General features: G+C 47.3%; 1 protein-coding gene across 3 annotated transcripts; it reads right to left on the reverse strand.

Moving 5' to 3' along the window:
• Positions 1-8293: 8293 nt before the first annotated feature.
• SLC22A17 (solute carrier family 22 member 17) lies at positions 8294-14532 on the reverse strand. Of its 3 annotated transcripts, none has more exons than XM_031453445.2 (10): positions 14268-14532; positions 13599-14102; positions 13404-13507; positions 11240-11394; positions 10423-10588; positions 10103-10248; positions 9834-9939; positions 9454-9671; positions 9058-9169; positions 8294-8920 (listed from the first exon to the last, which is right to left on the reverse strand). In XM_031453445.2, exons 2-10 carry the CDS (start codon positions 13998-14000, stop codon positions 8632-8634), a joined length of 1698 nt encoding a protein of 565 aa, XP_031309305.1. In that variant the 5' UTR covers positions 14001-14102; positions 14268-14532; the 3' UTR covers positions 8294-8631. The 3 variants fall into 3 exon arrangements, with proteins under 3 accessions (XP_031309305.1, XP_031309304.1, XP_031309303.1); XM_031453444.2 differs by having other exon boundaries at positions 9400-9671; positions 13599-14099; positions 14268-14510; XM_031453443.2 differs by having other exon boundaries at positions 9400-9671; positions 14268-14510.
• Between the last annotated feature and the right edge of the window lie 1160 nt (positions 14533-15692).

Raw genomic sequence — 15692 nt, forward strand, 5'->3', positions numbered from 1 at the left:
CTTAGATCCCAGATGGCTGTTAATTCTTTCTGGAAGTGCTGGTGTTGTGGAGGGGAAGTTCCCACTTATGAATTAAGGAGTAGGAGTTAGAATTACAACTAGCAGGAACATGTGTTTAGTTGTGGATGATGGGTTTTCTAGAAAGCATGTAGCCCTGATTGGCATTGGAGAGGTAAATTAAATGAGCCTGGGGACGTAAAAGAATGGCCAGATTGGTGTGCTGTAATAGCACTTGTGTGTGCTTCTGATAAAATTTATGTGCAAATGTATTATCTGCAGCAGCAGCACTAGATTCTTAGGTTGGGGTCTGGGTAGCCGTTCTTGTTTTCTTTATCCAAGGATAGATTCAAAAATGAAAACAAACCAACATTTAGTTAAAAAAGTAATAGCAGAGCTTGTTGTCTTCTCTAGCTGTGCAGTGACCAGTTACTATGTTCAGCTAACTTACTTTGGATCATTCCATTAATTAGGACTTAACTGGCTTTTCATTGAGTATCCTTGAATTTAGAAGTTTAGTTACTTGGGCATATTAGTAACCTAATTTCTCCATTTGAGATTATAATGTTAGATTGGTCTTAAAATACTTGGGTACTGCATCACCTACCACCCACCAAGACTTTGTAACCTTTCCATTACTTACAGGGTTTCTAAATATTTAAACCTCTTGCACTATTCACTTACATTCTTAGGATGTTTTGTTCATGATTACCTCTGATCTAGGTGCTCTCTTGTTCAATAATCTTAGGTTAAAGAAATGGCTCTCCATATCCATGGAGCCTTAGCCCACCTGTCAGATGGCTTTGTATTCTGAATTCTCAGGTCAGTATCAACCGCATAATTTAGTATTTGATCATTTATTGTACTGCCTCTTAACTGTGTTATTCGTTAGGTGTTTGGGAATCTTTTCTCTAACTGGATTGAACTAGAATAGTGCCTTGTAAGCTGAGTATGGAAACTTAAAAGAGGTTGATGAGCAAGAGCTGGAAAAAGTGTTCAATATTAACTATTAGGAAAGTGTCATATCCTAAGTGGTTTGATGTTCCTAGTGCTGGGAAGGTCTGTCCACCAGGGGGCACTAAGTGGCTGTCAAAATCTTGGAGGGTGAATCGTTTTTGTTTTGTTTTTTTGGTTTTTTTGGACGCTTGTTTTTAATTTTCTATATTCAGTCAGTTCTACTCAACATCCTGTCCATTCTCCTCTCCATTCTACTTTTAATTGCTTGAGCAACTCCCCATCCTCATTGTAGTGAACTGGCAAATAATTTCTGGTTCCAGACTTTCCAGAAAGGCCCTCATGCTGCCAGGTGTGGAACTAAGGCCTTTCCCTTTTTGATCCTGATAGAATTTTCCTTCCACAGCCCTCCCTACATATTTTGCACTGTGCATTCCAGTTGAGTTTCACTTGGTTTTCATGTATTGCTTATGCTGTTCCTTCAACTTGCTATGCCCATCACATCTATTCTGTCAGAATCAAAATAGAAGCCAAGGTGTATAAGCCAGGTGTATAAGCCAAGTACCACAGCTGGGAAACTTCTTGATTCCCTAAGCAGAATGAATCACTTCTATACTGAGGGCAAATTGTTCCTATCTCTGGTACTTCACGGTTTCATAACTCAAATAATTTCAACCCTGTTGCCCCACTTGCTCTTTGAGGGCACGGATTGTGCCTTTGTATGGCCTCACAGTGCTTGCTACTTCATAGGTGCTCAGAAGGTGATAATTCACCTTATCGGGTGGATCCCTTTATTCTGGGCCTGCTGATTCCTGTCGTTACAGGAATGAGATTTCCTACTTTACCTAGTAGTGATTTTAGAAGAAGTAGCATGGAAAGCAAGTTGCTTTCCTTGAGAAAGATTGGTTACTTTTCTATCATTTGTGATAAACTCCCTCTTAACCAAGGGATAGGAATGAGCTCAGTCTCATTCGGATTCTGTGGGAGGGAAGTGTCCTTAAGGAAGAGACTGGGGGAGCCTGCCTATGAGATTTCTCTGGAGTGAGAGTCTGAGTCAGAGATCCCTAGGACTATAGGTGGATACAAAATGAGGACAACCCAGTGCTTTCTCAGGATTTGCCCAACCTGACACCAGCACTAGAGAAAAGCAGTTCTTGGGCTTTTAAAATAATGTAACAGTTTCATTTTAAAAAATCAAAAAACAAACAGTTTGCTTTTATGTGGTTAAATGCATAGATAGCCTTTGTCAAATCATCTAATGTCAACCGTGCTAATTTCTCATGCCTCTTTCCCCTTCTTTGTGCCTATGGTAATCATTCAACAGACATTTACTGAATACTTACCAAGTACTGGGCACTGTTCTAGGTGCTAGAATTTGTTAAAGAAAAAGGAGTCACTAAGGACTTTAATTTTCTTTGCTGAAGAAAAGTCAGTTTGCCATACTTCTGACTCGCGTCCCACCAAAAAGCTCTATGGATTTTTTTCTTGAGATATAATTCACATACCATACAGTTTGTCTTTTAAGTGTATAATTATAAAATTTGCCTTTTCGTGTACAATTCATTGGTATTTAGTAGATACATTTATAGTGAGTATTATTTATACATACATATTGTGTACATACATATATAGTAATCATCAGCATTACCTAACTTTAGAGCATTTTCATTTTCAGCAAACAGAATCCCTGTTCCCATTAGCAAGTGCTCCCAGTTTTCCCGTCCTCCCAGTCCCTAGCAACCACTAATTTACTTTATGTATGTATGAATATGTCCTTTCTGGGTATTTCATATAAATGGGATCATACAATATGTGGCTTTTTGTGTCTGACTTCTTTCACTTAGCATAATGTTTTCAAGATTCATTCATGTTGTAGCATCTATTGATATTCCATTCCTTTTTATAGCTGAATAATAAAATACTTCATTATACAGTTGACCCTTGAACAACACAGGTTTGAACTACGTGGGCCTACTTAAACATGGTTTTTTTTCAGTAAATACGTACTACATGGTCCATGGTAGGCTGAACCCACAGATGCAGAATCACAACACAGGGTGGACTGTAAAGTTCTTGTGGATTTTGAACTATGTGAAGGGTTAGCACTCCTAACCCTTGAGTTCAAGGGTCATCTGTATACATACACCACATTTTGTTTATCCATTCAGCAGTTGGTGGGTATTTGGGATGTTCCCATTTTTTGACTATTAGAAATAGTGCTACTGTGAACATCAGTGTATAAGTTTTTGAGTGACTACTTTTTCATTTCTCTTGGGCATATATTCATGTGCTTACTGGCCCTTTGTATATTTCCTCTGAAGCAATGTCATTCAGATCCTTTGCCTATTTTAAAATTGGGTCATGTGTGTTTTTTGTTGAGTTGTAAGGGTTCTTGATATATTCTGGATACTAGACCTTTGTCAGGTATATATGATATACAAATATATTTGTATTTGTATTATTGTATGTATTTCGTGGGTTGTTTTGTGTTTTGTGAAAATGGGTTGTTTTTTCACTTTCTTGATAGTATTCTTTGAAGAACAAAAGTCACAAAGATTTATGCCTGTGTTTCTCCTAAGAGGTTTATAGTTTTCGCTCTTATTTTAAGTCTTTGATCCATTTTGAATTAATTTTTGTGTATGATGTGAGATAGAGGTCCAATTTCATTCTTCTGCATGCAAATAATGCATTTGTCCCAGCACCATTTGTTAAAAAGGCTATTCTTTCCCCCATTGAATGATCTTGGCACCCTTGTTGAAAATCAATTGACTGTAAATGTGTGGGTTTATTCCAGGACTCTCAATTCTATTCCATTGATCTGTATGTCCTTATGCCGGTAACACACAGTCTTCATTACTGTAGTTTTATAAGTTTTGAAAGTGGGAAGTATAAGTCCTTCAGTTTTGCTCTTTTTCAAGATTGTTTTGCTATTCTGAGTCTTTGACATTTTTATATTAATTTTAAGGCAGGGGTGGGTATAGTTCAGAGGTAGAGTGGGTTCAATCCCCAGTACCTCCATTAAAAAAAATAAATCCAAACAATATATAATTTTTTAGAAATGCTTGAATTCTCTGTCAGAATCAGCTTGTCAGTTTCTGCAAAAAAAGATAGCTAAGATTTTAACAGGGATTACCTTGAATCTGTGGATCAATTTGGAGAGGACTGCATCTTAATATTAAGTCTTTCAGTCCCTGAACACAGTATGTCTTTCCATTTATTTAGGTTTTCTTGAATTTCTTTAAACATGTTTTGTAGTGTTCAGTGTACAAGACTTGCACTTCTTTTATTAAAGTTATTCCTAAGTATTTAGCGTTTTGCTATTTTAAATGGAATTCTTGCCTTAATTTCCCTTTCAGATTGTTCATTGCAGTTGTATAGAAATACAGTTGATTTTGTATGTTGACCTTGTATCCTCGAAGTTCAGTTGTAAGTTTACTAACTTTGCTGAACTTGTTTGTTTAGTTCTAGTAGTTTTTTTTGTGGATTCCTTAGGATTCTTTCTATATAAGATCACATCACCTGCAAATACAGAGTTTTACATTGCCCTTTCTATTCTTGGTGCTTTTTATAGGCATATCTTGTTTTATTGGGCTTTGCTTTATTGCACTTTGCAGATACTGTATTTTTAACAAATTGAACGCTTGTGGCAACCCTGCATTGAATAAGACCATTGGTATCATGTCTCTGTGTCACATTTTGGTAATTCTCACAATATTTCAAACCCTCCACCAGCAAAAAGATTACAATTCACACTGAAGCTCAGATGATGATTAGCATTTTGTAGCAATAACTTTTTAAATTAAGGTATGTACATTGTTTTTTAGATAGAACGGTATGGCACGCTTAATAGACTACAGTACCATGTGAACATAAATTTTATATGCTCTGGGAAACCAAAAAATTTGTGTAACTTGCTTTAATGCAGTGATCTGGAACCGAGCTTGCAGTGCCTCCATGGTATGCCTGTGTTTCATTTTCTTGCCTCATTTCCCTGGCTAGAACCTCCAGTACAATGCTGAATAAAAGTGGTGAGTGCAGACATCTTTGTCTTGTTCCTGATCTTAGGAGAAATGTCTTTCATGATAAATATGATGTTAGCTGTGGGTTTCATAGGTGCCCTTTATTCCATGGATGTTTAGGACAAGCACTTGCTGTTCCCCGTGCACACCATGTTCTGTCGTGTCTCTAAGCTTTGCACTGTTTATTCTTCCTTTCTGTACCTGGCAAACTCAAGACTTTTCCTGTAAGATCCAATCCAAATATCTGAGCAGCTTTCCTTGACTGCCTCCAATAGAGTATACCCTGCCCTCCTCAGAGCTGCCTCAGCACTTTGTACATTTCTCTGCATTTGCCATATAGGATTGTAATTATTTACCTCTCAGTGTTCTGAGCTTCTGCAGGCCAGGAACATGCCCCCAGACCTGAGGCAGCACCAGACAGTAGTGGATGATCAGTAAAAATTGGCTGCATGGTAGCCAGGCTAGGTTGACAGTGAGGAACGGGAGTGGCTTTCACGTCACTTCATGTAACTTTTTAAGGTTAGATGTGTACCCCATATATCCTTTTAATTTTCCCCTCAATAATCCATTATGGTTCTTAGTTGTGAATCCAACTAAAACATTTCTAAAAACAATTCATGTTTCATCAGTACAACCTCTCCAAGGAAAGAAGACTTTTCCTCGTTTGCCTGAAAATGATCTCCAAGTTCCTGGGGTACTTTCTAAACTTAATATTACAGGATAAGTAATACTTTCCTTCATGATGTTTGGAATCTATCTGGTATGCAGTAAGAAGATTGCAGGCTCTCAGTTCTCAAGATCTGACTATTCTAATTACCAGTCAACTCATAAGTTACGTCCCCAAACTTCAGTCTCCCCATCTGTAAAAGCCTAAAAAATAATAACCATTTTTCAAGGGGTTATTGATGAGGATCCAATGAGGTCATGTGGTTGGTGAATTTTGGAGCAGTGGCCAAGATGCTAGTTGTAGCTACACACACTGACCTTTTCCACCTGGACCGTGAGTTGCTTGGGGATGAAGACTGTATTCTCCCTGTGCTTTGTTGATACTTCTCAAATGCTCCCATTCTTTTAGCCTTTAATGTGTTCGGTTGAAGTCAGAGAAGCTTGGTCTCTTTCCCCTACCCTCCTACAGGAGATGCTCTAGCTTTCTGAGTGTTTTTATTTTCCTTCCCTGGACCTTTATCCAGTGATGTGCGAAGAATGGGTTCGTTGAAATGTCTCTTGACACCGTTCCCCACGGAGTGCTTTGGACAGTGCCATTTGCATGTAAGTAATTCCTTGGTTTTACATAGGTTCTTCCAAAAAGCCCAAGGGCTTTTTTGTTTACCATCCTGTTGGTTCTTACAGAATCTCTTGTTTTAATCACTGGCAATCTAAAGCTAAAAAGTCGACATTGGAGTCAGTTCAAACCCTTACAGACACTGATCTACAGAATGTGTGATGCAGAATGTCTAACTGTGAAGGAACTGTGGTGGAGTAGAAAGAGCAGCCAGAAGGCCCGGGTTTGAGTCCTGGCTGTGCCTCTTAATGGCAGTTCCTTCAGTTCCCTCATTTCCATTTCCTCAGTAGTTGAATATGATAAAACTAATAATGCCTATTTCAAGAGGCTGAGGAGATTAAATGAAAAAGATTCTTATGAGTCCTCCAGTAACATGATTATTTATTGAGAGCCTAGGAGCATGGCTTAGTTCATAGAGCTTTGGGCCTTGGACATGGACTGGCAGAGGGGAAGGAGATGGGAACACTGGTGCTGCAAGAATCTGTGGGTAATGGGCCTCCTTTCTCTGAAGGAAGCTGGCCTCGGGACTTGGTTTCCCTAAGAACCCCTCTCTCTAGGACCACCTCACCCTTTCCTATCTCCAGGCCTTTGCTCTCCCTATATCCTTTGTTCTTTTTACTTTTTTCTTTTTTGGTTGCTGGGGAGGTAATTAGGTTTATTTATTTTTTCATGGAGGTATGGGGATTGAACCCAGGACCTCATGCATGCTAAGCATGCACTCTACCACTGAGCTATACCCACCCCCCTTCCTATATCCTTTGAGTTGAGAGCACTGTACCTGTCTCCTGAGCCCTGCCTGAGGTCCTTCTGCCTCCCTGAGTCTCACCTCCTTCAGGAGGCAGCTTTTTGATGCTCCAGACCACTGACGTCTCCCTCCCCATTAATATTCCCAGTGTTAGATGGATTTTAAACTCCTTGAAGGATGGCCCATGCCCTAAATATCCAGGATGGTACTGGTCTATAAATCAGGCACGGGAAACATTTGCCAAAAGGATTAACAAATAATGATGACTTTTTGAACATCTATCGTGTCAGGCTTTGGTATTTCAAAATTGAGTTAGACAAAGTTCCTGTCCTTAAGGAAATTACCATCTAGTGGGGTAATTTAAGAGATACTTAAACAATATATTATCTTGTTTAACCTCATGGCAACCCTTGAAAGCTGGAAGTTAAGAGATTTGGCCAAAACAGTAAAGCCAGGCCAGAGCTAGCCTGAAAGGCAGGCCCTGGCACTGAGGTGGAGGGCCTAGTCTCCTACTGTCACCTCCCAGGTGACCTGAAGACTTGCTCCTTGCTTCCAAGGGTAGTGGGCAAAGACTGGAAGAGTTGAGAAGGTGGCCACAGTATGCATCCACAGAGCATTTCACCTCCAGATGTAATCATACCCCAGCTCTGTCACTCATTAACTTTGTAATCTCGGGCAGGTGACTGAGTCTCTCTGAGCATCAGTTTAGTCATTTGTAAAAGAATGCTGTAATGGGCATCCATAGTTTTCACCTTTACGACATCCAGTCCTACTTCCGCCAGCAGCGCTCGGGTGTCGCTCTCCCCTCCCCAGTTGTCTGTAATGGGGGTGGGGGTGGCATGATACCCAAGCTAGCCAGTGGATTGCTCTCTTGCCCTCTCTGGTTCCTGACCTTTTGTGACTAGTTATGCTTTTCCTTCTATTCTGTGAGCTCCCCACCACAACCTGCCCATCAAATCCCTCTAATAAGTTCCCTTTTTAAGTTCATTACAGTCAGTTATTATTGCTTGCAGAAAGAAAAAACTTTAATTGATCCAAACACCTACCTTGCAGTGTGGTAAGGATTAAATGATTCAATGAAGTTTGTAAAGTGCCTAGCCCGGTCCTAGCAGCATAGCAAGCAGTCAGTAAGGGGTGGTAGTTGTCTGTAAGTTAATGCTGGGGTGGAGATGAGAAGTGGGGAGGGAGGCAGGGCACAGGGAGGGGGAGTGAGATTGTTACTGGTTTGATTCCACTGAGAGAAACCTTCCCTCAAGAGACAGCCAGAAGGACAACAGAAGGGAGGGAAGTCCAGGCTATGGTATGCTCATGTATTCAAAATGTCTTTATTGAAACAGAATGATAGAGCAAGAAAGAATGAGGTCTGGGAGGATGTCTTTGGGCACAGGATGAAGCCCAGACCTAGTGGTAACAGCGTGGAGCTCTCTCCCTGTCCCTGACTCTTGCCAAGGAAGTGAACACAAAGCAGCAGGGAGGAGATGGGGGTGGGGCAGCCCTCTTTGATGCTGGCATGAGGTGCCTCTGAGCCTTCTGGGCAGCCCTGCCTTCCTCCCTCGGTCCTCCCAATCTCCTTGCCAGGGCCTTGTGCCACCTTTCTATATGTGCTAGCCTCCTGCCAGGTGCTCAGAGGCCACTCAGAGGGCAGGGTTGGGGGTGGCGAGCAGCGGGACGTGGTCACAGCGGTTGGGGGGTGGCTGCCGCAGCAGGGAAGGCCGGCGGCACAGCTCCCCATCCCGGAGCACCTCGGGCAGGAGCTTGCGCTTGGTCTCCGGCAGAAGCATGATGCTGAGGATGCAGAGGAGGGCACAGGCCGCCAGCACCACGTGCTGTAGGAAGGCTCCGTGGCCCATGTGAAGGCGCTGGGCTGGGCCACTCAGCCCTCCAAGCGCCCCCAGTGCCATGATCAGGCCCAGACCTCGGCCCCTGGGAGAGATGGATGAGGCACTGAGCCTATAGCTGTGAGCCTCACCCCAACCCTTCACTGGCAGCCTCCTGCCTCCCTCGGGTTCTGTCGCCAGCTGGAGGCCTGGAGACTCCCCTGGCAGCACCCCTGCTCTCACCGGACAGTGGTAGGGATGACTTCGGCAGCAAGGAGGGTGCTGAGGATGCCAGCAGCTTGGGAGGAGAAGAGGCCAAGGACAGAAAAGGTGGTGATGGCGGCCTCGTTCAAATCTGGAGGACCAAGAGGGAATATGTGAATGGAGGTGGGGAGATCATGCTTGGCCTAGTCGCTGCCATCATCCCCTCTGATCCCTAGCCAGGTGGGTTCTGTGCATTCACTAATCAGTTGGGGGAACAGACAGGATTGTGCGGCCAAGGGGGAGGATTGTGGATCTGGGCAGGGTGTGATATTGACTTGGGAGGCCTGTGACAGAAACAGCGTCTGAGCCTGTCTGAGGCACCTCTGCTGGCTTTCCTTTGCTGAGCCCGCACTGTGGGGAAGGGAGGATGCTCACAATCCCACAGGCCCAGCAGGACCAGGGACGCAATGCCAGTGAGGGTCATCGAGAGAAGCAGGATGCCCCGGCGGCCAAATCGGTCCACGGTGACCCCCAGGAAGACGCAGGCTAGGGCCGCTGTGCCGCTGGCCAGCAGGGAGCACAGGTAGAAATCCGATGGGCTCCCTCCTCCTCCTACGGGCTGGTAGCAGTGGCGAATAGCGTGGGCAATAAAGCTGTCATACAGGGCGGGGAAACAAAGAAGAGTGTCTGAATCCCCATCTGCAGCTTTCTACAGCCCTGGCTGCCCACTGCAGGGGTCCTCAGGTTCTACCCCCCACCAACCAGCCCCTATCCCAGCTACTGGCCTGGCCCTTGGCTCAGACACCCAGGCTCACTTGGTGAAGCCCAGGATAAGCAGATTTTTCCAGATGTTGCGGTAGTTGAGGAGGGAAGCGAAGGAAAAGGAGGATGTTGCAGGGAGAGGGCAGGTGTTCTCCAGGTCTTGGGAGAGAGAGAGGAGCTGTCTGTTAGAAGGAACAGCTGAAGACCCAGGGTCTTCCCACATGGGTGGTGAAGACCCTGGGAGAAGGTGGCATAGCTACAACAGAGGGCACCCTCATGTGTGCACGTGAGGTATCTCACCTGTCGGGACCCTATTTCTTACCCTGCAGGGCCTCCTGGGCCTCTTCTCCCAGCATCTGCCCATGGGGCCGGTTCCGCTCAGCCAGGATCCTCAGCACAGACTGGGCCTCCTCAATCTGTCGCTTCACTATCAGCCACCGTGCGGACTCCAGAAACAGACCAGGCCAGCTAGGGGTGGGAAGTGGGGTGCACTGTGAGGCCTCCATCTCCTGACCCAGGACTGGGGTACTCCCACCTCTGAGGGGCTGGGGCTGGGGTAGGCTTGGATAGGGGGCTGTGGCTGGAGCCAGACTAGAGGTAGAGATGGGAATGGCCAGACAACAGGTGGAGGGTGATACTGACCCATAAAACAGGAAGAGGATGCAGGGAGCGGTGATCATTCGCTGCAGAAATCGCCAGTCCTTAGAGACTAGGGCCAGGCCCAGGAACAGGAAGTGTCCCCCCACCCCCACCAGTTCCCCTGCCAGGGCCACCCGAAGCCTCTGGGTTGGGTCGCACAGCTCCAGGCCTGGAGATACAGCAGGGACAGGGAGGAGAGGCCAGGGAAGAAGAAGGCGTGGGAGAGGAGAGAGGGAGGGAAGAGGACAGAGAGCGAGGTCAGACTCTCTGAGTGGAGGCTGCAGCCATTGCCTCCCACAGACTAACCTCTAAGGCAAAGAGTGGAGAGATTGTTCATTCCTCTCTCCTCTCCTACAAACCCGGGAGGGCTCGAGGGTCAGAGTCCCTGGTAGGTGGTCAGCATTCCCAGTTTACAGGCTCTTTCACATCAGACCTCTTACTTGGCCTTCATACCAACCCTTGTTCAAGGTCATACAGTTACTCAGGATTTCATTTTCTTGAGGGGGTGGTAGCTAGGCTTATTTATGTTGTTTTTTTTTTTTTTTTTTTGTCATTTTAAAAATAAGACTCATTCCTTAACAGCAGTAAGTCTAGGGCAAGAGGGGCCTTAAAGATCGTGGTGGGAGAGGGGTGTGGAGAGAAGCAAGACCCCTGGATCCTTCAAAGGCCTGGGCAGAAAGACAGCTGAGATTTTGAACAGCTGAAATCTGGGGCTGAAAAAGGGACTGCGGGGATCCTAGGGAGCAGTGTTAATGGCCTGATGATACAGACAGGTGGGCATGAGCCCCAAGGGAAGGAGTTCTGGGAGGGTACCACTTACGCATCAGGTAGACACCAAGGTCAACGCCAGCAAGCAGAAAGCCCAGGAGGAATCGGAGGGCCATGACACCTGTGGAGGAGCCTGCAGCAGCCCCTCCTACTCCACAGGGGCCCACCAGCCCCAAGGTCAGCAGCACGATCCCACGACGACCAAACCTGGAAAGCAGGGAGGGCCTCTGGTCACCCAGACTCCCTGGGGGAGGAGATGCTGAGGCTAGAGAAAATAGGAAAGGATGGGGACCATGGGTTGGCTACTGGGCACAGGGGCATGGCTATGGTTCTGTTGGGGCGGGACCATAGACTCTTAGGTGGGGCTGTTGGTCAGAGATGAGGGCATTTCTCCATGGAAGTGAGACCAATCATCAGAGGGGATGGGATATTGTTTAGGGCACTTGGGACCATTGGTCCTTGGGGATAGACCTATTGGTCAGTGGGAACAGAGCTTGTCTTGCTCAGAGTGATCAGAGGAGATGAGGGCAGTATACGGGGTTTGAGCTATTGATCTATGGAGGTATGCCATTGGCCACTTGTCCATGGAGATAGTATTGGTCAGTAAAGATGGAGCTCTTGATCTTAGGGGACTGAGTAGATTTTGGGGGTTAAAGCCATTGTTCCATGGGATTGAGGCATGGGTCTATGAATCCATAGGGATGGTCAATGGGGATGGGGCTGCTGACCAGAAAATGGAGCCACTCATCCATGGGAATGGAGCTATTAATCCATGGGGCAGTACTATTCATCAGTGGGGATGAGCACTGATCTTTGAAGATTGGACAGCTGATCTTTGAGGATGGAGCCATTGATTCATGGGGTAGGGATCTCAGTCCATATGGATGGGATTATTGGCCAATAGGGATGAATCTATTAATCCATAGAGATAATCGGTAAGAGTGGGGTCACAGACCAGAGGAGATGAGATTATTGGCCAGTGATGTTGGTCACTGGCTATGAGTCAGTGAGGACAGGGTAACCGATCCTTGGAGGCCAGGCTATTGATTTAGGGGGGAATAAGACCACTGATCTATGGGGAGTAGACTGGGGTCACTGGGTATTGGGAAAGGGGCACTGATCCATGAGAGTGAAGCTACTGACACAATAAGCTGGGGCCATGTTTTCATGGGGCACAGCTTATTGGTTAATGAAGCTAAGGCTACTAAATTTAGGAGAATTATGGGTCTTTGGGGATGAGGCTGTTATTCTACAGGAATGATGCTACTGGTGTGTGGGAATGAGGCCACTAATACATGACAGATAGGCTATTGACCTGTGGGTTTAGGATCATTTGCCCTCAGGGTTGTGTGACTGTTGGGAAGTGAGAAGAGGTATTGATTTTAGGGAACTGGATTATTGAATGTTGTGTTGCCTTCAATCCCTGGAAGTTGAACTGTAAAACCATTTGGATGGGATGGTAGATCAGTGGAGGTGGAGCACCTGGTTAGTGGTGATGATGTCTAGAATCAGAGGAGATGGAAGTTTTGATCCCCGGGAAGAGCTATTGGCTAGTGGGGATGGGCTGTTTGTCTTTGAGATGAGGCCACTGATTCTTGGAAATAGGGCTTTTGATCTGAGAGCACTGAAGATCCATGAGGATGGGGCTGTTAATCTTGGGGGTAGTGTGCTATTGTAGTCACTAATCCATGGGAGTTGAAATATTGACCCCCATGAGGGTAGTCACTTGTTTGTAGAGTTGAACTATTGGTCAGTGGGAATGGGGCTATTGATATTTAGAAATTAACAATGATCTTTAGGAATGAGGCTACTGAGATGGAGCTAATAGTCCATGTGGATAGGGCCCTTAGCAGGGATGAATCTTAATATATGAAGATGGTGAGGGAGGTGGTTAGTGGTGATAGGGACAATAGAGGAGGAGCTAGGACTTTTGATATGTGGATATAGGGTTTTTGGTCAGCAGGGATGGGGCTACTGATCCATGGATACAGGGATTGGGAGTGGTGGAAAAGATACTCTGTTGTGTTAAAGAGGTCTGGAAAGAGTATTTCTTGATGAGGGGTGAAGTTGAGACAGGGATGGGGCTGCGTATCACTGAACAGAAGAAATCCAGAGAACGCTGCAGAGTCCACCGAATCCTCTTCAGCCTCTTGCGAAGGCTAGCTGCCTCCGCTAGCCTCCCTAGCACCCCCTCCTCTCTACTCGCCAGCCCTCACCTGTCGGCTGGGTAGCCCAGGAACAGGTAGCCAGAAGCAAAGCCCAAGATGAAGAGGATCTGCTCCAGGATCACCTGCCAGCCCAGGTCACACACCAGATCCCACTGGGGACGTGAGAGGGATGGAAAGAGTGTGAGGCCCCTCGTTGGTCGCTCTCGGCCCGCCCCCAGACCCGTGGCCCACTGTTCTGCTCACCTGGCCGATGGCGTTGGTGGTGAGCACGGGCAGGCCATTATAGTCCCAGTCCTTGAGGCAGTGGTTGAAGTCTGGCGGGGCGAAGCCGCTGCACGAGGGGTCCGTACTGGTGGCGACGACGCGGCTGGCGGCGCTGGCTGCTAAGGCCGCGCTGACGCCGCTGGCGTTGGGGGTCTGCTCCCAGCCAGAAGTGTTGGGGGGGAAGGCCCCGTAGTGGCAATGCAGCGGGGGCGCCAGCGTGAAGATGGGGTCCGAGGCCAAGCCCAGGGCCACGAAGAGCACGGGCAGGCAGCAGAGGCCGAGCTGCAGCTGCTGGCCGCCGCCCAGCGCCCCCACTTGGGCGAGCAGCGCCTCGAAGCTGAGGGGGCCGGGGGGCACGGCCAGCGACAGGCTGCTGCCCATCCCGTCGCCGCCCGCGTCGCCCTCCCCCTCCCGCTCGCGTTCGCGCTCCCGCTCACCCTGCAGCTGCTCCGTGGGCACCGCATCTCCAAGGGTCCCGACCTGCTGTGGAGGGTGGGGGCAGAAGAAGGGTTAAGCGGAGAAAACCGCAGAGTAAGGGAAGAGCGCGATCGGGAGGAAGGCGGCGGGGAATGCGCGGGAGGAAAATGCCAGGCGCTTGGCGGAGGTGCGGGGAGATGATGGCGTAGCCCCCAGGGCCCGGACACTTACTCCATTGGGGCTGGGGGTGATCTCTACAGTGCTGTCGATTTTGCTGCCGCCCCCGCCATTGGGCTCGGGGGTCCCGGTGGCCACCCGGGGAGCCAGCTTGCCGACCGCAGGGGCCCTGCGGGCCCACACCGAAAGGATGCGCTGTCCTCTGGCCCAATGGCGCGCCCGGTGCCCGGACACAGAAGCCAGAGAGACCCCGCTCTGCAGCTCTGCAGCCGCGGGCGCCTCCTTCGTCTCTGCGATCTATGCGCTGCTTTCCCCTCCCCTTCCTCCAGACTCTCCTCCCCTTCCCACGTCAGCAGAACCTTCGGTCCAGACTCTTCGTCAGAGAGAGAAAGGGGGGCCAGGGCCCAGGGGAGGGAGAGGATGGGGCTCAGTCTCTGTTCCCTGGGTCTGCAGGCCATTGCAGTAGAGAGGAAAAAAATGCTTAAGGATAGTAGATCCCAGGCAGAGGCCAGCAATTCTTCCTTTGCTTCCAATTCTTCCTCCTCACCATTCACCCATCCAATCATCCATCCATCCATCCATCCATCCATCCATCCATCCATCCATCCACTCATTCATCAATAAAATGTGTCTGCTGTGTGACTGGCCTTGTGCTAGGCTTTGGGGATAACAGTATGGACAAGACCCACCTTGGAGTACTTACTGGGGAGATGGTTGGATATACTGGAAATTACGCTATAGGGCATCCATATGGTGGACTGGGTTGGGCGTTGCATTCAGCCTTAGCTTTAGTCCTCTAGAAGACCACTTTTCTGGTTTCATCACTCCTACCCTGGCTGAGTCTCCATCATTTCTCAACAGCATTTGGCACTGTTGACCACCCCTTCCTCGAAACACTTTCTTCCTTGGCTGCTAAGTCCCACACTCTCCCTGGTTTTTTCTCTTGCTCCCTTTTTCTCCATCACAGGCTCATCCTCTTCCTTTTCGCCATCGTTCAGTGTCTGCGATCTTCAGAGGCTTGATCCTAGGCCCTCTTCTGATCTCTGTTCTACCTCAGGATCTCACCTGTGCCCATGGCTGCAATCATGCTCAGTATGAACAGTATGAACCAATACAAACCTGATTCCCAGGTTTACATCTCCAGCTCCCACCTCTCTTCTGAGTCCCAGATCTATGAAGCCATCTCTTACTTGACCTCTTACCTTGGATGACTCACAGGGACCTCAAACTCAGTATGTACAAAACCAAACTCATGGTCTTCCCTTGTAACCTGCTTGTCTTCTAATGCTTCTTTCCTCAGTGAATGGCACCCTTGTCATCCAATTGTGGCCAGATGCTCAGGCTACAGCCCTTAGAGCACCCTCTTCTTTACCTCCATGTCAAATCCTTTATAATGTCCTGTCCATTTTACTTCCTATATAGTTCTCAGATATTCTGCTTCTCTCCATCTCTACCACCACTAGTCAAGCTACCTGTTGT

Source organism: Camelus dromedarius, chromosome 5 (genome assembly GCF_036321535.1).
Source record: "Camelus dromedarius isolate mCamDro1 chromosome 5, mCamDro1.pat, whole genome shotgun sequence".
NCBI classification, from domain to species: domain Eukaryota; kingdom Metazoa; phylum Chordata; class Mammalia; order Artiodactyla; family Camelidae; genus Camelus; species Camelus dromedarius.